This window comes from Macaca thibetana, chromosome 12, assembly GCF_024542745.1.
Source record: "Macaca thibetana thibetana isolate TM-01 chromosome 12, ASM2454274v1, whole genome shotgun sequence".
Classification (NCBI taxonomy): Eukaryota; Metazoa; Chordata; class Mammalia; order Primates; family Cercopithecidae; genus Macaca; species Macaca thibetana.
The window spans coordinates 29,424,746-29,444,263 of record NC_065589.1 but is presented as its reverse complement, the minus strand read 5'-3'; the positions used below and the strand labels follow the sequence as shown (position 1 = coordinate 29,444,263).

General features: G+C 37.6%; 1 protein-coding gene across 1 annotated transcript in view; it reads left to right on the top strand.

Annotated features, from left to right (window-relative positions):
* The first annotated feature begins 5,756 nt into the window (after positions 1–5,756).
* SPAG16 (sperm associated antigen 16) overlaps positions 5,757–19,518 on the top strand; it is a 1,176,832-nt gene continuing 1,163,070 nt past the window's right edge. The window contains exons 1-3 of the mRNA XM_050751372.1: positions 5,757–6,075; positions 17,476–17,522; positions 18,661–18,756. Coding sequence (XP_050607329.1) covers positions 5,940–6,075; positions 17,476–17,522; positions 18,661–18,756 — 279 coding nt within the window. The 5' untranslated portion in view covers positions 5,757–5,939. The remainder of the gene's footprint in view (positions 6,076–17,475; positions 17,523–18,660; positions 18,757–19,518) is intronic.

Genomic DNA, 19,518 nt, shown 5'->3' with positions numbered 1-19,518 from the left:
CCCAATCCCTGTAACCCCACTGTATCTAGGAAGTAACTAACTTGCTTTTGATTTTACAGGCTCATAGGTGGAAGGGACTTGCCTTGTGTCAGATGATACTTTGGACTGTGGACTTTTAGGTTAATGCTGAAATGAGTTAAGACTTTAGGGGACTGTTGGGAAGGCACAATTGGTTTTTAAATGTGAGGACATGAGATTTGAGAGGGGCCAGGGGTGGAATGATATTGTTTGGCTGTGTCCCCACCCAAATCTCATCTTTGCTCCAGTTCCCAACAAGTTCCGCATCTCCATCTGAGATCACCTCAGCCTGGATTTCATTGCCCATATTGCTATCAGCATACTCCCATAATCCCACATGTTGTGGGAGGAAACTGGTGGGAGATAATTGAATCATGGGGGTGGTTTTTCCCATACGGTTCTTGTGGTAGTGAATCAGTCCCATGAGATCTGATGGTTTTAGAAACGGGAGTTCCCTGCACTAGCTCTCTTTGCTTGCCACCATCAATGTAAGAAATTACTTGCTCCTTCTTGCCTTCTGCCATGATTATGAGGTCTCCCCAGCCACATGAAACTGTGAGTCCAGTTAAACCTGTTTCTTTTGTAAATTGTTCAGTCTTGCATGTCTTTTTCAGCAGTGTGAAAATGAACTAACACAATGATGTTGATAGTTTTGAGAAGTACTGGGTAAGGTATGTTGTAGTTTCCCTCAACTGAGATTTATCTGATGTTTTCTCTTGATTGGTCCATGCTTACAGGTTCTGGGGAGAAAGATCACAAAGATGAAATGCCATTCTCATTACATAATACCAATACCAACATGACTTATCACTGTTGATATTAATCTTGATCACCTGGGTGAGGTGGTGTTTATCAGCTTTCTGCACTGTCAAGTTGGGATTTTACTATACAAGAAACTCACTATGTGTAGTCTATACTTAAGGAATGTGCAGCTATGTTCCATCTCCTGGAATGTAGAGTATCTACATAAATTACTTGAAATTATTCATCACAGGAGATTTGTCCATTCTTCCCCATTCATTTATTTATCATTTAATCATCTATTTGTATCAGTATGGCCTCACAGATATTTATTTTATACTTTGAGTTATACTTCAGTACTACTTTATTAATTTGGTTGCTCAAATCATCCTAGCTTCATTTAGGACAATTGGCTGCTGAGTCCCTTTGACCTATGTCCATCACTTTGAGATTTTTTTTCAGAGGCAGGATCTTTTTTACTTTCTGGAATGGTAAGATCCTCTAGGCTCATCTTGTTTATTCCCCATCAAGCCCTAAAACCAGCCGTCTCTCCAAGGAGCCCTCTATCCTTTTAATTAGCAAATGGTATTAAAATCTAAAATCTGAAGTGCTCATTGTAATGGGGGTGTTGTTGCTTCTAGGCCCTCTCAGCTGACAGAGCAAAGAAATACATGTGTGTATGCTACGGGTTCAAGTCATTGCATCTGGGCTCAAGTTTTCTCTTTCTTCACTCAGGTCTTCCATGCTGACTGAATTCTTAGATAGATAATTTCTTCATTCTTGCAATCATGCTGGAGCAACTCCAGAACTAAATCCCAAGGGGCAGAGTAAGAATCTCCCAAAATTTCCAACAAATTCTTACCAAATCTAATTTGGCTCCTTTTAAGACACATACCAACTTCAGAACTGATCACAGTAGCCAAGAATAATGAGGTATTCTTTTGGGTTAAACCTGGAACATATGTTCCTTGCCAGAGACAGAGGATTGACCCTGTTTGAACTACGTGGGCTCAGAATACTAGAGAAATGAATTTTCAGTGGTTGTTGGTGAAAAAGGGAAATATATATGCTGTATATTTGAAATGATAATTTTTCACCATAGTCAATTAGTACTACTTCTATGAATTCAGAAATCTAAAATTGGCCACCACTTACTGTTAAGTTTTGAAAGAAAATAAGATAGTTACTTTTATAAAAAGATGCATCAGTTAATGACTTGGGCTCTATCTATAGCAAATGAATGCTCATAACTTCTGAAAATTGAATACTCTTTCACTATATTATTGCATGTAATTATTTTCTGCTTTAAAACTACAAATACAAAGAGTACATCCATTGTCAGCTTCCTTTCTGGTTTTGCTTTTAAAAATAATTTCACTTTTACATAAATGGAGCATTTAGGCTGGGAGGAGATAAAATTTGTTGCCTTTTGTGGTTGTTGCTTTATTTCTACTGTCTCCATTGGTTTTCTTTATTTATATTTTTCAGTAATACATTCAAAGGGAAAGTAGATAGTTTGCTGTTCATTCATCGAAATATTAAGGCGCTTTTTCTCCACTCCAAGGAAGTTTGTGCAGTATATTAAAAAGGAAATATTATAGGATGGAAAGGCATCATCAAACAATCACTTTGGTCTGAATTTTTTGTTTTTTCTTAGTAAAGCATTCACACTTCTTTTTAATTAAACTAGTTATTAACAGAATAAAAATTCAAATGTAACACATTTATTTTCAAATTTGTTCCTTGAAAATACATGCTAGTTTTAAGATATCAGCAGTCTTCCTAAAAGGTTGCATCATGTTTTTATTTGAATGCAATTATTGGTTCTGTTTATATTTGTTAAAATTATATTTGCTTTTATTTCATTGCTTTACAGACCATTGTGGAGACCAAAAGGTTCACAAAATAAAATGTTAATGTAGCTTTAATTGGAATTTTAAAAACCACTTCTGCTTAGGTCCCTGTGAAATGTGTTTCAAATTGTAGTTGAACCACATATATCTTGGGTGACTTCCAATTTTGAAATCCATGAAATGGATATAATCAAATTAGTAACTCTGAATTAAAACTTTGGCTACTTGAAACTTCATAGAATTAGACTTACAGGTTTTCATTTTTTTGAGGAGTGTAGTTAATGATACTTCTTTCAGTCATAAGTCTCCTGTTTTTGAACTCTTTGGAGAAGATTTTTTTCCCATTTCTCCTCTACATTAAGCAATGGATATTGGTCATAATTTATTCATTTTATATGACCCTATTAAACTCTTTCCCTTTTTTGAGTGCTGCATATTTCTTTCTCTTTTCTCTCTTTTCTTCCTTCCCTCCCTCCCTCCCTTCCTTCCTTCCTTTTTTTCTTTCCTTCCTTTCTTTATTTCTTTTTTTTTTTTTTGAGATGGAGTCTTGCTCTGTTGCCCAGGCTGGAGTGCAGTGGCATGATCTCAGCGCACTGCAACCTCTGCCTCCCGGGTTCAAGTGATTCTCCTGCCTAGCCTCCTGAGTAGCTGGGACTACAGGCGTGTGCCACCACACCCGGCTAATGTTTTGTATTTTTAGTAGAGACGGGGTTTCACCATGTTAGCCAGGATGGTCTTGATCTCCTGACCTTGTGATCCATCTGCCTTAGACTCCTAAAGTGCTGGGATTACAGGTGTGAGTCATCGTGCCTGGCTGAGTGCTCCATATTTCTAAAAATATTTAAGTTTTATCTTAAATTGTTTCTGTATGTTTAAGTTTCTTACAAATACAATATCCAATTTAAGCTTGCATATTCATTCAATATTTTAAGCAAATTTTATTAACGATTATTTACTGAAAACATTTGATATACCAGACATGGTTATAAGTGCTTTTCACGTATGTTGCTTAGTCTTTATATTTTAGTAAGGTAGGTATTAAAATCTCTGGTTTACAGAACAGGAAACTAAGGCTCAGAGAACTTAATTAAGGTCATACAGAAGAGGCAGGAGACAAACATCTGTAGAAGATGACACACTACATCTAAAATGTCAGAATGATGAGCCATTGTAACAAACAAAAACAAATAAAAGTAAACAGTAATTGTTCTGAGAGATCCTCCTTCATGTCTTTTATGTTCCTACATGTCTTGCTAGATATGCCAAAAATGTAAGGCTTTGACCACTCCTTACTCAGGTCATTTGTGAAGGCTGGATTTACAGGAAACAGCCTTGAGAGATGAGGTAATGCCTTCTTCTGAAACAAAGAGCAACCTTTCTATAAAAGCAGTGGATTCTCCAATGTCAGAATTCTTCTCCTGTATTTTCAGCCTCCTGTAATTGTTCCTTGCATTTAATGAGCACTCAGGAAATGTGTGATGTGAGAACTCAAGGACAAAGAGTAGGGTAGTAAAAGAATAGGTACCAGGAATGAATTATCCGACTGTTATATCTACCTGTGACCCTTGATTATTCTAAAAAATAAACAAAATCAAACATTTAATAGAAATAACAGCTAACATTTCTTAGTATCTTCTATGTTCCTGGTAAGTTCTTAATGCTTTATGTTGCTTTACCCCTTGCAATAGCACTTTGAGGTAGGTAGTATTGTTGTCTTTGTTCTACAAATGATGAAACTAGGGCCTAGAGGCATTAAGTAGTAGTTTGCCCAATGTGTCATAGCTAGTAAGTGATGGAAGCAGGCTCTGAAAGCTGTCTCTCTGGCTCTAACACATGTAGTCTCAAACTCCTCCTTAGGAAGTTACTGCTATCTTTTGGTAATAAATGGGAGCTTTTATGGGATCACTGGCTTCCAGTTTTCATCAAGAAATGTAGAATGAAAAATAATACCATTCGCCCTGGCAATCCCATTACTGGGTATATACCCAAAGAAATAGAAATCGTTCTACCATAAAAAGACATGCACATGCATGTTCATTGATATTCATAACAAAGTCATGGATTCAACCCAAATGCCCATCAATGGACTGGATAAAGAAAATATGGTACACATATGCCATGGAATACTATGCAGCCATAAAAGAATGAGATCATGTCTTCTCAGGGACATGAATAGAGCTGGAGGCCATTATCCTTAGCAAACTAATGCAGGAACAGAAAACCAAATACTGCATGTTCTTACTTATAAGTGGGAGCTAAATAATGAGAAGAAATGGACACAAAGAGGGAACAACAGACACTGTGGCCTACTTGAGGAGGAGAGTGGGAGGAGGGAGAAGATCAGAAAAAATAACTATTGGGTATTACACTTAGTACCTGGCTGACGAAATAAGTTATACACCAAAGCCCTGCGACATGAGCTTACCTGCACATGTACCCCTGAACCTAAAATAAAATTAAGGGGGAAAAAAAAGAACAAATATTTGCAAGGAAAAGGGCCTTGAATTTGCTTCTGATACATACACAATATAACCTGAGGAAGATCCTCTCATAGAAATAAGACTACACATGATAGGGCAAGTGTCAACTATATACATTTGTTAGGACCAAATTTGTAGCTCATAATTTTTATGCAACTGTTTTTACCTTGGCGAGAATCAATGCTACAAATACTATTCCAAGTCTTAGTATATGGAACCAAACTCAAAACAGATGTCCAGCTAAATGCATTAAAGATCACAAGAAAGGACTTGACAAAGCTGAACACCATAGTTCTTTATTGCTAAGCGTCTGGTACTCCCCTGGGTCAGTCTTTCAATTATGATTTCTAGAACTTTATTTTTTCATTTTTAAAAAACTTCTAGGTGTTGAGAACTCACCTTTTCTAGTAGTTTTCCCTGGGAACACTTGGGGATCTACAAACATCTGAAATTAGAGGACTGCTAATGGGCAAGAATCAAGAGAAAGGTAATTCAGAGACGACAACGAAGTGGGAAAGAAATTATAGGGTCAAAGCGAAAGAAAACCAAGCTGCTTGGGTAGGAAGGTGCAATGCAAGCCAATTGTTTATTGTATCTTGTCCGCTCTGAGAGCTGCGCCTGAACTCTCGCGTTAACGGCAACAACGTTGCCACGGTAACCGGGAGGCCCGGGAGTGCGACAGCTACTTGGACTCCTGGCAACCCTTCCTTGCCCCGGGCTCCCGTGGGGCGGGGTGAGATATGCCGGGATCTCGCGAGAGCTGCCTGGGGCCGTTGGGCAGCGTCTTCGCTGTTGCCCTTAGGGACAGCTGTGGGCCGGCCGGTGGAGGGGGCTCGGAGCGCCAGAAATGGCTGCTCAGCGAGGGATACCGACCTCCGCCGTGAGGGTGCTGGAAGAGGCGTTAGGCATGGGTTTGACGGCAGCTGGGGACGCGAGGGACACGGCGGACGCGGTGGCGGCTGAGGGCGCCTACTACCTGGAGCGTATCCTTCCCGTGGAGGCGCGGCTTGCTGCGCTGTCGGGTAATGGGTGTTGGGAGGAAGGCGAGGGCCTCCCACTGGGGGCGCCTTTTGAGCCTTGGGGCCACTCTCCGGAGGAGACTTTGTTGGACTTCAAGGCGCTGTTTTTGCCACCGCAGTCTTCCTGAGAGCCACTCACTGAATTTCTCGCCCTTAGTAGCGCAGGGTGTCCCGTACCTGTTAGAAGAGTTGGGAGACCTTCCAAGGCCTCATACTTAGTAACCACTCAGTACATTTTGGATGAAGGGTTGCTTTTTATGTTAAGGCAGCACAACAAATTGCTTCAACCCTCCTTGCAAATAATGGGTTTCCTAAGTAAGCCCTCAATCTTTCAGAAAGTCGTCCCAATAAATTCAACGGAGGAACGTTAGGAGACTAGGGAAGGACCTCTGCCATTGGACTTTTAGAAGCTGAAGCTCAGAATACCCAACCCACGATCCAGTTGGATTGTCCAGTTAATGCTTAAATGCTTAGTTTTGATAGCATTATCTTCCTGGGTAGTTCCAAGTTTGACTATTTAATAATAATAATAGTATAGTTGCTTTTTTTTTTTTTTTTTTTTTTTTTTTTTTCCTTGAGCAAATAATGATCTGGTGAACTACACAGCTCAGAGATGTTAGGAAGAAAGCAGATAGTGATTAACGATTTTTATCGGAAGTAACAGAAAAATTGAATAACCATGTGTGGATAATTAGGTCCACTATTTCTTGTGTTAAGGCTTTAGAACTCCCTTCCTCTAGTTATATAGATTAATCCCTACTAGGGAGATGGGGAGGGTTCATGAGAAAAAGACATCTAAGTCCTTTATTCAGGCGGTAAGAAAGAGATGATTATCTGTTCAGTTCTTAAAGATACCAAGGAAACTCCAAAATCTGCCAAATCTTATTTTTTTGTCCAACTGTAATCCTCCCCAGCTTTCATTCAAGATTTCGGAAATCCAGCAATGATTCATTTTGTGAGCTTTGACAAGCCGATTAACCTGTCCTGACTCAGCCTCAGTACACATCCACACTACAGAGAGCTGTGAAGAATTTAGTTGAAAGATTAAAGAACATATGTAGTATTTTATTGGGTGCCAAAACGACTTTTACAGGAATAGAAATTCGAATCGCTTGAAATCAATTTGAAAGAAATATGTGGGTGCTTTAGTGTCATAAGTGAGGTTTTATAGTGTTTTCATAGATCTAACAGGCTGTCTTTTCCAGTAATATTCCTCTTTAACAGCGATTTTCATAATTCTTCCTAAGCGTATCTATATCAGTGCCCTCGCTACTGAATGGTAACCAGGCATCTTGTAATTTTGTTTGCATTAAAATTATTTCCATAAACACATAGTTTAATTGTTAACATGAGATTGACACAATCAGGTAACTTTTTGCAAACATCTTTGTGAAATAAATGGTAGGAGTCTAACATGACAGAACTTTCAGCAATGAAAATCAGGTTTACTTAATTTGCAGGGAGCTCACTGAGTCCCACCTGCCAAGATGTAGCAGTTTGCAAACCTGTCTTACAAAGACTTCTTCAAATAATCACACTTACTGGAACTTTAACACATATAAGCAACTGTAACTTTTTAGGATTTTACTATCCACTGTGTGAATTATCCAACCCATTTACTTTTCTTCTTTCTTTGCTTGACTGACTACTATTTTGTCTTTTAACCAAAGGGTAGTCAGGGGATACACAGTTAAACATTTAACCAGTTAATTTTGCTATATTCCATGCTGAGGGAAGAGGTTTAGTCATTTCAACTCCCAGTTGAAATGAAGTTTGAGGATTGCTTGTGAATACCAATTTTTCCTGTATCCCTGGGCTCTCTTCACATGGTTAATTAAGAGTTGTCTGTGTAATGTTATTTGACATTGTTTCTTAAGGCAATTATGATAGTTGCTAAAGTGAGACTTCTTTTGGTTAAAAGTTTTTGCTTTCAGGTAATTTAATTGAGCTATTGTGGTGGGTAAATAAAAGTTACAATATGCACAGATGAATCAGAAATCTGATGTCCTGTGCTTCCCACATATACTCAATGACTTCTAATCTGCATTTGGTCTGGACTTCTCTTATTTATGACTGAACAGATGCTCCTAGTACATTAGACAATGAGCTATCAATACCGAGCAAGACTTTCAAAGAAGTTGACTTGAATTCTTTAGGAAATCTCTCACTTTTCTGCTTTTAAATACCCAAATATGAAGAATATGAATAGACTAATGTCCAAACCAGAAACATAGCCAGGATCCGCCTTGTGGGGGGACATTAATAAAGGTCCCATGTCCTTTATGATGGTTTACACACTGTGTTCAGGAAAAAGAGTTCTTACCTTGCAACACCCCTTCCCTGTAATCTCCTAACTCTAACAGTGCCACCTATTTCTCTTCTAAGGAACCTCAGAATATCATTGCTTTTATGTTTTAGACTTCAACAAGGTGAGATGCAAACATACATGACATGGTTCTTAGCTATTGTCAGAACACTAAGAAATTGAGTTATGGAGTACATGAATCCTCTGTAGAACTCATCATTAGAAAAATACTTGCAGCATTATAAAATATAAGGTGAGATTTTAGCTATGTGATAGATATGTAAAGGGTCAAGTAGGTATCTCCAGAACCTAGAAGGAAGGTTGGTTGTCTTTTGTGAATGAATGAATCTCTTATTAGAAATCAACACAACTTGGGTGAGGTTTTCAATTGTAGTGAGGAAGGGCTGCCTATAAATGTGTGGCTGCAGACATTTGGGACTGCCCCGTTCCAATTGGAAGGCCAGAATGAATTTGTACTAAGAAAGCTAAGGGTTAATTGATTTTGTTGTTCCTTGTCTAAAGAGACTTTGTTCAAGGAAGAGTAAGTGAATACGTGGACCCTAGGAAAGTGGAGCCTCAAGATACTGTTTTTGTTACATATCTCCCTCTACATGGACATCTGGCTCCTCTAGCTTTTGATTATTTCCTCTCTCTAGGCATTCTAATACTAAGGATTTGGCTTTTTAGATGATAGGTGTAAGTTTACTTGCCATTGAAAAGGTCTCCCCAACCCCCGGCAGCAATTTCTGAGAGTTGAGTAAGTTTAAGCCAGTTCTGTGAAGCTAATCAGCTCTGGATGGAGTCCCAAAGTCAACTCTTTCTGAAACTCCAAAATTAAGGACTCTAGACCCTGAAATACGAGGATCACACTAGACTGATGCCCTTATCTGAGATACTGAGGACTGTAATTGAAGTAGCAAGCCTGTAGATAAATATCTTAACCTCTACCATGCTACCTTTAGAAAAAAAGTATATTTTTGGCCGGGCGCGGTGGCTCAAGCCTGTAATCCCAGCACTTTGGGAGGCTGAGACGGGCGGATCACGAGGTCAGGAGATCGAGACCATCCTGGCTAACACGGTGAAACCCCGTCTCTACTAAAAAAATACAAAAAACTAGCCGGGCGAGGTGACGGGGGCCTGTAGTCCCAGCTACTTGGGAGGCTGAGGCAGGAGAATGGCGTAAACCCGGGAGGCGGAGCTTGCAGTGAGCTGAGATCCGGCCACTGTACTCCAGCCGCGGCGACAGAGCAAGACTCCGTCTCCAAAAAAAAAGAAAAAAAGTATATTTTTAAGAGATGAGGTATTGCTCTGCTACCCAGGCTTGAGTGCAGTGGCATGATCATAGCTCACTGCAGCTTCAAACTCCTGGGCTTGAGCAATCTTCCCACCTCAGCCTCCTGAGTAGCGGGAACTGCAGATGTGCGGCACCATACCCAGCTAATTTTGTTTTTTGTTTTTGTGTTTGGTAGAGATGGGGGTCTCACTCTGTTATTCAGATTGGTCTTGAACTCCTTCAAGGCATCCTACTGCCTTGGCCTCCCAAAGTGCTGGGATTACAGACATGAGCCAATGTACCAGTTTGCTGTCTTCTTAAGTAACTGTTCTATCTAGTCTTTCACTGCAATAGTAATGTTCACTGATAACTTTAATTAAAATTTAAATTTTCCTTATTTTATTGTATTTTATTTTTTGAGACGTCACCCAGGCTGGAGTGCAGTGGCACGATCTCGGCTCACTGCAAGCTCCGCCTCCTGGGTTCATGCCATTCTGCTGCCCCAGCCTCCCGAGTAGCTGGGACTATAGGGACCTGCCACCACACCTGGCTAATTTTCTTTTTTTTTTGTATTTTCAGTAGAGACGGGGTTTCACTGTGCTAGCCAGGATGGTTCACTTTGGCCTCCCAAAGTGCTGGGATTGTAGGCGTGAACCACCGCACCTGGCCTTTCCTTTTTTAAAATTTACTGTATGGTTTTTAACTTTTTTTTTTAAAGCTAAACATTGTAGTTAAGTAAAACATTTAGAAAGGTGGATGCATAGATTTCTTTTTCTTTTTTAAAACTAGCATTCTCTTAGATACATGTGTTAGCCACTTTTTCTTCTGTTATAAAATGGTACTTCTCTGAAATGTTTGTAGTATTAAGTGAAAAGACATTTCTAAAATCCTTAGTAATTGTTATGAACCCTAATAGTGTATTTCTTATCACTGGAACTTTACGCATGGGTTCTTAGATATTAGAACATACATACCCTATGTATATTCAAATGAAAAGGATACACAACCTGCATATAGACAGACTAAGAACTATGTTACTAAATCCAGGGTGTTGATATTTACCTGTGTGAAAGTCATAGGCTATTTGGAGAGAAAAAAAATGGGTTTTGCTCTGTGTCCTTTAGTCAAACGTTAATGTGCAGGTGACTCACCTGTGGATCTTTAAATGAAGAATCTAATTCAGTAAGTCTGGCAAGGGGGTGAGATTCTGCGTTGCTAAGAAGCTTCCCGGTGCTGCGGGTGCTGCTGGTCCAAGGACTGTAATTGAAGTAGCAAGCCTGTAGATAAATATCTTAACCTCTAGCCTTTATATTTTCAGATAGAAATATCACATGTAGAGCCCATATCTTTGGATCTCCTGGCTTAGAAGTTGGAAAGACTTACACCATCAGCTTCCATGAGCACTATGAGTCTTATATGCTGAACAGAAGTTATTTTCCAGTGATGAAGGTAGAAGATACGCAATAGCTATCTAGAACAGGAGTGGCCAGTACATTTCTCCACTCTTACCAATTCTGTTGAATTGGTAGTGGCTCCCTGGTATAGGATATTAATAAGAATTCTGAGTCCTCATGAAGACTGTGTGGTAAAAACTGCAGGGAGCAATTGGCAAAAGGGAATGTGACCACAAGCATGCCAGCTACCTTCCATTTTTGTCTGTATTATTCAGTTATTTAAACTGGCCTTCCTAAGAAAGGGACCAAGACTATGGTATTTGCTATTTACAGTATTTTTATTTCAGCTTAATAAGTAAAATGTTGATCATGGAAGATCCAGGCTAGATTTTAGATTGCCTCTGTGTACGTTGGCTTTGCAGTGATGGCAACGATTACAAAATGATTTCTGTCTATAGTAGCTTTGGGAAATCATGTAAAATATAATTAGCTATATGTTTCACTCCAGTTCTTTATAAAGATGTTGCTGCTGCTAGCAGTAAACACTACCTACAAATGCAGCAGTGGAAGAGACCAGTGTGTAAGGTACTTTGTATGCTGCTCGCATCTGAAAACTGTTCATTGGTTTCTGGCTCTGGTCCATTTGTGGAATGTTACTTGTCTCTCCCTCATACCAGTTGGCATCTCAAGCTCTGTGCCATTAGGCCAACCAAAATGTCTCACTGAGGTTTCTGGCAGTTGTGTTCTCTGTAGTACTATGATGGGCTTAGGGCTCCCTGGCAGTTTCAGTGTGGGTGTTACATTTTCCCATTTTCTGAAAAGATTGACAGTATCAGGATCTGGTGCAGGCTCCGCTAGTGCAGAAACTATGAGATAGTTCACGCATGGTGACCAAATACCAGGGAACTAATTCATGCTATGAAACTCACAAGTGCTACTAAATTCCTTCCAGAGCAAATGGAGATTTGTGAGGAATGGGAGCCTCAGTCTGTGTCTAGGTTATGACTAGGAATACAGAACCTGGTCTGAACTTGGATGGTACTGTAGGCTGTGGCTTCAGGGCAGGGAGAAAAGGGGAGCCATGGACACTACCCTAGGCAAGAGCAGTCTAGAAAACCAGGCACAGTATTAAGTGTCAAGTCAAGGCCAAGTGTGCAGATAGGTAAGAACCAGATATGAGGGGAACAGATGGGGCAGAAGAAAATTTTAGGACTGAAATTCACCAGTGTTCTTCGAAGGCAGTTAGAGGGAAGGGAGTTTTGTAAGGGCTCAAAGGCAGCTTGACGTTAAGAAACTAGTTTTAGGCCAGAATGCTAACTTGTTATTTCAGTAGAAAAATAACTTTGCATGAGAACTGTGATTAACTTAATTGTATGGATGTTTCCTAGAGAGTAGGATCACCTAAGAGATTAAATTACGGATGAGAAAGTTGCTCAGTGAAAGTAGAACCAGAGTATACAGAGTTTTATCATTCTTGACGAATTAACCTTTTCTACTCTGGCAAGATTGCTATACAAAACAATGCTTTCCAAAGTTTTTCACATACAGTACTCCATCACATCCTACTTCACTCTGCCTTTTATGCTGTCCCAAGGGCCAAGGGGATTGATATCTCTACGATGCACTATTCTTTTTGTGAGAATCCAAGAATGTCATTTCTCTCAGGCTTTGGAACCAGATATTGCTGGATATCTGTTGAGAAACTCATCTGTTTTCATTGGGTCGATACAGAGATAGTGTCTGATTCCATGTCCCTTTTTACCCTAGTTACTGGGAAGCTTAGAGTCAAATCTGGGGGTTATTTTTAAACAATCTTATGAGACCTATGGTATGTGCTGCGTCTTAATCTTATTTCTATAATACTGTTTTCTTTTCTCCTCCAAATTCCACATTCATTAATTGTCACATTTTGTACAGTGTGTATATTTGCAAACTGCTACAGAATCACTTTAGGATCAGTTTGTGCACCTGTCTCTTGCCAGCTAGCTAGCCAGGTAAACAGATGCATACAAACATAAGTGTCAAAGTGCATTTATGTGTTTAATAACATCGTGACATTTAAACTGAGTTGCCTTTGGGAAATTTTATGTATAAATTATATTGTGGATACATAAAAATCAATCAAAGTATGTATCTTCCTAGTTTGATTGTTTTGTCCACTACCTGACGTATTGTCTAATCAATCTCTTGCCCTTGGTTAGATTTCGTTTTGAGTCTGTAGTCGGTAGCTCTTTTCTGCTTCTCTTTCCTCTGGGGGTCTTCAAATTGAGCTATTTATGTGATTTGATTTACCTGTTATTAATGTAATACTTGAGAGTTTTTGGAAAAAAATAGGTGAGTTCATTACCTAGGGTATTTGTAAAAACATATTGTGTATTCCTATTGTCTCATTGTAGAAACAGTACGATGTAGCAGCAAATTTATGGCATTTGTATCTCAGGAATTTATCTTTGTCATTCACAGCTATGTGATCTTGGGCAAATCTTTTAATCTCTGATTCAGTTTCTTCATTTTTAATTTAGAGATGATTGTATTTGTGCCATTTGACCTCATTGGGTTGTTGTGAGAATAAATATAGTTTTGGTCCATGTGAAAATACTTTTAAGCTTTGTAAAATGGTATTTATGTTTTCTCTTAATCTTTTTTGATTGTGGGAAAGTAATACATTTAGGTGATAAAAAGCCATTGTCTAGAATATTTGCTGGGTAGGAGTATATAAGTGTTGTTTGATATTTTTTATGCTTTGAGGACAAATCACTTTTTTTTCTACTATATATTGCCATGTGACATCTTCCTCATATAATCTTATCAGTGGTTGGCTTATTTACAACTTTAAAGTCTATCCAGAAGATTTTAGAGTATTCTTTTTGAAATTATTGTAATGTGTACATGGTGAAGGATGGCATTGCTTTTCTGAAGACATACAAATGACTGTATACAAAATTACTTTCTAGGAGCTGTCTCTCAGAAGGGGTCATGCTTTTTCATAGAAAAGAGGCTGACTTCCTCTAGCTGAACCTTCGGAAATTTTATCTTATATAAAACTATCAGAAATATATAAATCTATAACTGGAGGGAAATTTAAAATGTCTTTTATTCATTTTAACATATGGGGGAACAGCGGCATGAGAAATGTAAGAGATTTTTTTTCCATAGATACTCTTTCCAGAGTGAGAAAAGAAATGACAACAAACACTTGTATATCATTTACTATAAGCCAGGCACTAATCTAAATGCTTTACATATATTGACTCTCTTAACACTCAGAGTATGGAAAGAAGCCAGTCTCTAAAATAAAATGACACCTTGATATGGTTTGGATGTGTGTCCCCACCCAAATCTCACCTTGAATTGTAATAATCCCTATGTGTCAAGGGCAGGACCTCGTAGAGGTAATTGGATCATAGGACCAGTTTCCTCCATGTTGCTCTCGTGATAATGAGTGAGTCTCATGAGATCTCATGGTTTTATAAGTGTCTGGCATTTCCCCTGCTTGCACTCATTCTCTCTCTCATGGCGCCCTGTGAAGAAGTGCCTTCCGCCATGATTGTAAGTTTCCTGAGATATCCCCAGCCATGCAGAACTATGAATCAATTAAGCCTCTTTTCTTTATAAATTACCCAGTCTTGGGTATTTCTTCATAGCAGCGTGAGAATGAACTAATACGCATCCAATGAGCCCCACCTCCTAATATTCATGCTCTTTTGTAATCCTCACACATTGAATAGGCATGACCCATGTAACCAGTAGAATAAGGAAGAAATGATGTGTGACTTCTGATCTTTGGTCAGAAAAGCTATTGTGGCATCCACATTGTTTTCCTGGACTGCTTATTCTGGGGATAGTTAGCCCACCATATCTTGAGGATGCTCATGTAGCCTGTGGAGAGACCCACATGGGGAGGAACTGAGGTCTTCTGGGAAACTAGTACTATGTCAGTGAGCTGCCATGGAAATGGATCCTGCTGCCTCATCTCAGCCTTCAGATGACCCTAATCCTGCTGTCATTTTGACTGTGACATGAGAGACCCTAAGTCAGATTCCACGAGCTAAACCATTAGTGAGTTCTTGACCCAGAGAAACCACAGTATAATAAATGCGTGTTGTTCCTTTTTCAGCATTATTGACATGTAATTGACAAAATTACATATATTCAAGGTGTACAATGTATTTTGATTTACATATACATTGTGAAAGAATTACCACACCCAAGCTAATTGACTTGTTTACCTTGTATAGCTACCTTTTCATTTTTATATTACTTGTGGTGAGAATATTTAAGATCTACTCTCTTTACAGATTTTAAGTGCACACTACATTATTATTAGCCATAGTTAGTGTGCTATATATTAGGTCTCCATAAATTCTTCATCTTATAATGAATGTTTGTGCAACCTTGACGAACATCCCCATTCTCCCTACCCTCTGTTCATTGGTAAACTCCCCTTCTAATGTCTGTTTCCGTGGAGTTGGAATTTTTTTTTAGAGTCCACATATAAGTGAGATTATGCAGTATTTGTCTTTCTGTATCTAACATTTCACTTAGCATGACCTTCAGGTTCAGTATCTGGAGTAGGATGTTAAATAAGAAGTAACAGTGGCTTTGGAACTGGGGATTAGGGAGATGTTGGAAATACGTTGTTAGTGAAAGATAAAATACCTCGAACAGATTTCTGGTAGAAGCCTTATGTTCTTTAAAGAGGCTGATGGCAAGGAATTAGAGAGTGAGGCAAATACTATTAGAAGCTGTTCTACAGCAATAGATAATAAAGGAGATATTTTACTCCTTGTAGTATTTAATATGGATGAATTAAGGTTATTGAATAGACTGAAGTATGCAACTATTTTTGTGTGGTTGTTGTTTAATCATTTAACTAGCTATTTTTGAACCTAATTACTTTTTGCTATGTTATTAGGAGAGGCACTTACTCATGTTTGACAATAAAATACTGACCTTTTGACAGATACCTCGTGTCTGAGGGTTGGTCATAATGGAATGGGGCTTAAGTGTCTCCTGCAAGTGATAGGGATAAGAAATACAGGGGAGAATGATTACTTGTGATGGAGCTTAGTAGCAATAATACATTTATAGGTTTAGATCTCTAAGGAAAATATTTGGCAAGCACTTTATGTATTTATGTAGCACCAAAAACCCACAGAGAACATGGAGAAGCAATATAATATGGTGAAACCTAAACATCTGGGTTCTTTTAGTTCCTAGCTGTGGAACCTTATGCCTCTGATTCTTGATTTGTAAAATAGAGTTATAGTTCCAGCCTCATAGACAGGATGAGGATGAAATTAGTTAATACATGGAAAACCCTTAGAACAGTTCCTATCTCCTATTAAATACTGTGTAAACATTATCTATTCTTGTTACAAACAATAGAAGTTGTTTCATACCCTCTCAGCTAACGCTTGGTTAGCATAATACCAGAGACATTTTATAATCAGCAGCAAAATGAAAAATAGGCTAATCCTCTCTTTGAGGATAACCACTGTCATGCATTAAAGTGTTTAATTCACACATTTTAAACTTGGCATAACCAAGTCAGTGTAATAAGAAAAAAAGGAAACCTAACACAACAACAACAACAAGCATTGATGGTGTGCGCTATGATTTAACATAAAATGTTGTCTTGAAGTTTTCATATGTAATTAGAGTAACTTACAAGTTTTGAAAGTCTTAAAGCAATTCTCGTAGAATTATTTTGTGTTAGAATAATTTCCATTGATATTTAATTTCTTCAGTATTTATGAAATTTTGAATTATGATAGCTGTATACTTTATATTCACTTAAAAATTAAGTTATCTTTCCTATAAAGATAATTTAAAAATGGAGATATATGGAAAAGTTAAATTTTATTGATAAAAACACTGATACGTGTTCTTTACTTAAATATTGGTGTGCATTTGTTTTGTTCATTCACAATACTTTAAACCAAATAAAGTCGCATTTTATTCACGTACTGTGAATAGTTAACTCAGGAGCTCTGGAAAATTCATTGTGGTTTAGATTGAATTTGAAAAATTTACTGTTTTTTCTTATCTCTTTCTAATTCATACTACCTTATGATATTATATGTATTTTCATAAGCCTTGATAGAATCAAGTTGAAAATCATTAGATAGATAGAAAACAGTCAGACAGACAGATAGAAATGTAGGTTTTCATGGATTTGAGTTGTGAAAAATAATGAAGTATTTTGTTTTAAAATATCTAGATTTATAGGCTATATGAGGAAGACAAATTTTTTGGAAATTAAATTATATATATTTACCAACTTCCTGGTGAGATAGTTGAATCCAATACTATATTTGAAGGTCAAATCAATTTTTGTGTAATAATTTTATTCTATGTTTTTTGAGATTAAAACTTGACAAGATATTCAGAGGTCACCATAACTGAAGCATCTGAAGATGACTATGAATATGAAGAGGTAACATGTTAATTTTAGGTGTTCTGTAAATTTATTGCAGTCATTCTCATGAAGTGCTCATTTTATTTTCTGAAACATGTAAGAACCATTTTTTTTTGTTAAGATATACTAGTTTTTCAACTGAATTTAGCTTGTATCAGCTGATTAAGAATGAGATGTGAAAATTCTATTTAAACATTTAAATTGGATAATATATCTGATTCTTTTGATTTTCCTGTTAATTGTCCTTCAGGTTCAACTCCTTATTGCCTGTAGATTCCTACCATAAACTGTTATCTCTGTTCAGGAGGCACTTCCTTCCTGTCATCCAGTTTGCTCTTGTCAAGGATTCCTAGATTCCTACTGCCCAGTTGGAGCTCAGGCCTTATGCATCCCTTCAGCTTAACTGTACTTCTGTCTAATGTGGTTCCTATCTCAAAGCTTTCCTTTAATTCTTTGTTCCCGAGACCTATCATTACTTTGGACACTTGGAGGATAAAATCACTGGTAGATGACAGAGGCTGTGAATGAAACTGTGTGGAAATAAGCCTGGCGAGCCTGGGTGAGCAAGAGATGGAATGAAGATTGGAGACAGGCTTATTACTGGTGAAATGGAGATTATATGTACCACATGAAGTTCCTGAATGAGTTAATAAATGTAAAGGGCCTAAACCAGTGATCAGTACATAAGAAGCTTGTGTTAAGTCTTAACTGTCATTAATGTAATTACAATCCATCACGTCCTTTCAAGATTTTAATGCTCAGTGAGTTTTATTTTTTAATAAACCAGAGATTTTCAGTTCCTAGTAGTTATGAAAAAGTGATGGCAGAGAGCACTTGGGATGGGGAGAGAATGGTGATATTTAGATAGCTTTATTATTTTTTCAGCAGAATTATTAGATTCTATTTTCTATTATAGATAAAAGCAGTTGCCCACAAACTAATCTTGAATTTATTAGAAGTGACACTTATTGACATTTACAAGGAAGTCAGAAGAAAGCAGTTATTCATTTTTCATGGATCTTCAGAATGACATGGTGTTTTACATAAAGTATTTCTTTGATCCTTTGATTTGTGAAGAAAAATTATTTCTAAAGTGAAATAAAGTATTTTATATTTCTGCTCACTTTTCCTATCCTTCTCTTTCTCTGTGAACTAGATACCAGATGATAATTTTAGCATCCCAGAAGGTGAAGAAGATCTGGCAAAAGCAATTCAGATGGCCCAAGAACAGGCTACAGATACTGAAATTTTGGTGAGAATTTGAACACTAGTGTAGTCTATAGTTTAGCAGTATGAAGTTTGGAAAGTTTTTTAAATGTAAATACTTACTAGTGCAGCCCAGTCCTATGTTGTATCATTTTCATTTCTGTATATTTGTGATCAAGCCTTCACTTTAAGATAAGTAGTCATATTTACCCTTTTTTGGATTGCCATTCTCCACATCATGGTCACTCTTGCATGACTTTGTATCAAGTGACACCTTCTCTCCAAACTCTGATTAATCTCACTGGAGGATAAACCAAGAATTTTTAACATTTGTGTTTAGAATTTAGTATCATATACAAGTTCTACAGTCTGTTTTGTAAACATTTTGTGTTTTTTTAAATGAAAGTATTAATCTTACAAGGAATACTTAATATATTATGACTTTTTCTTGCGAGGCTTATGAACTAATTATGTTAAAGAATGTGTGGGGGATGTCTTTTGATTATAATACAATGAGCTAAAAGTGCGTAAAACTGATGGCATTCCTCTAAAATTGAAAACTCATTAAAATTGTGAACCATTTAATATGATGGCAAAAATATTTTTAAAAATGTTTTATTTTGTACAACATTAAGAAGGATGCTTTCTTTCAGTGATTAACCCCTTTACTACTGAGAAATGTGAAGGAATTTGTGAAACTCCTTTTGGGTTGCAGATTTGCCTTCCTTAGTGTGGAATTGTATGGGAGACTTTACTGCATATTATACCATGTCATTCTTTCCATATTCTGTAGACTTCTTCAATCTAG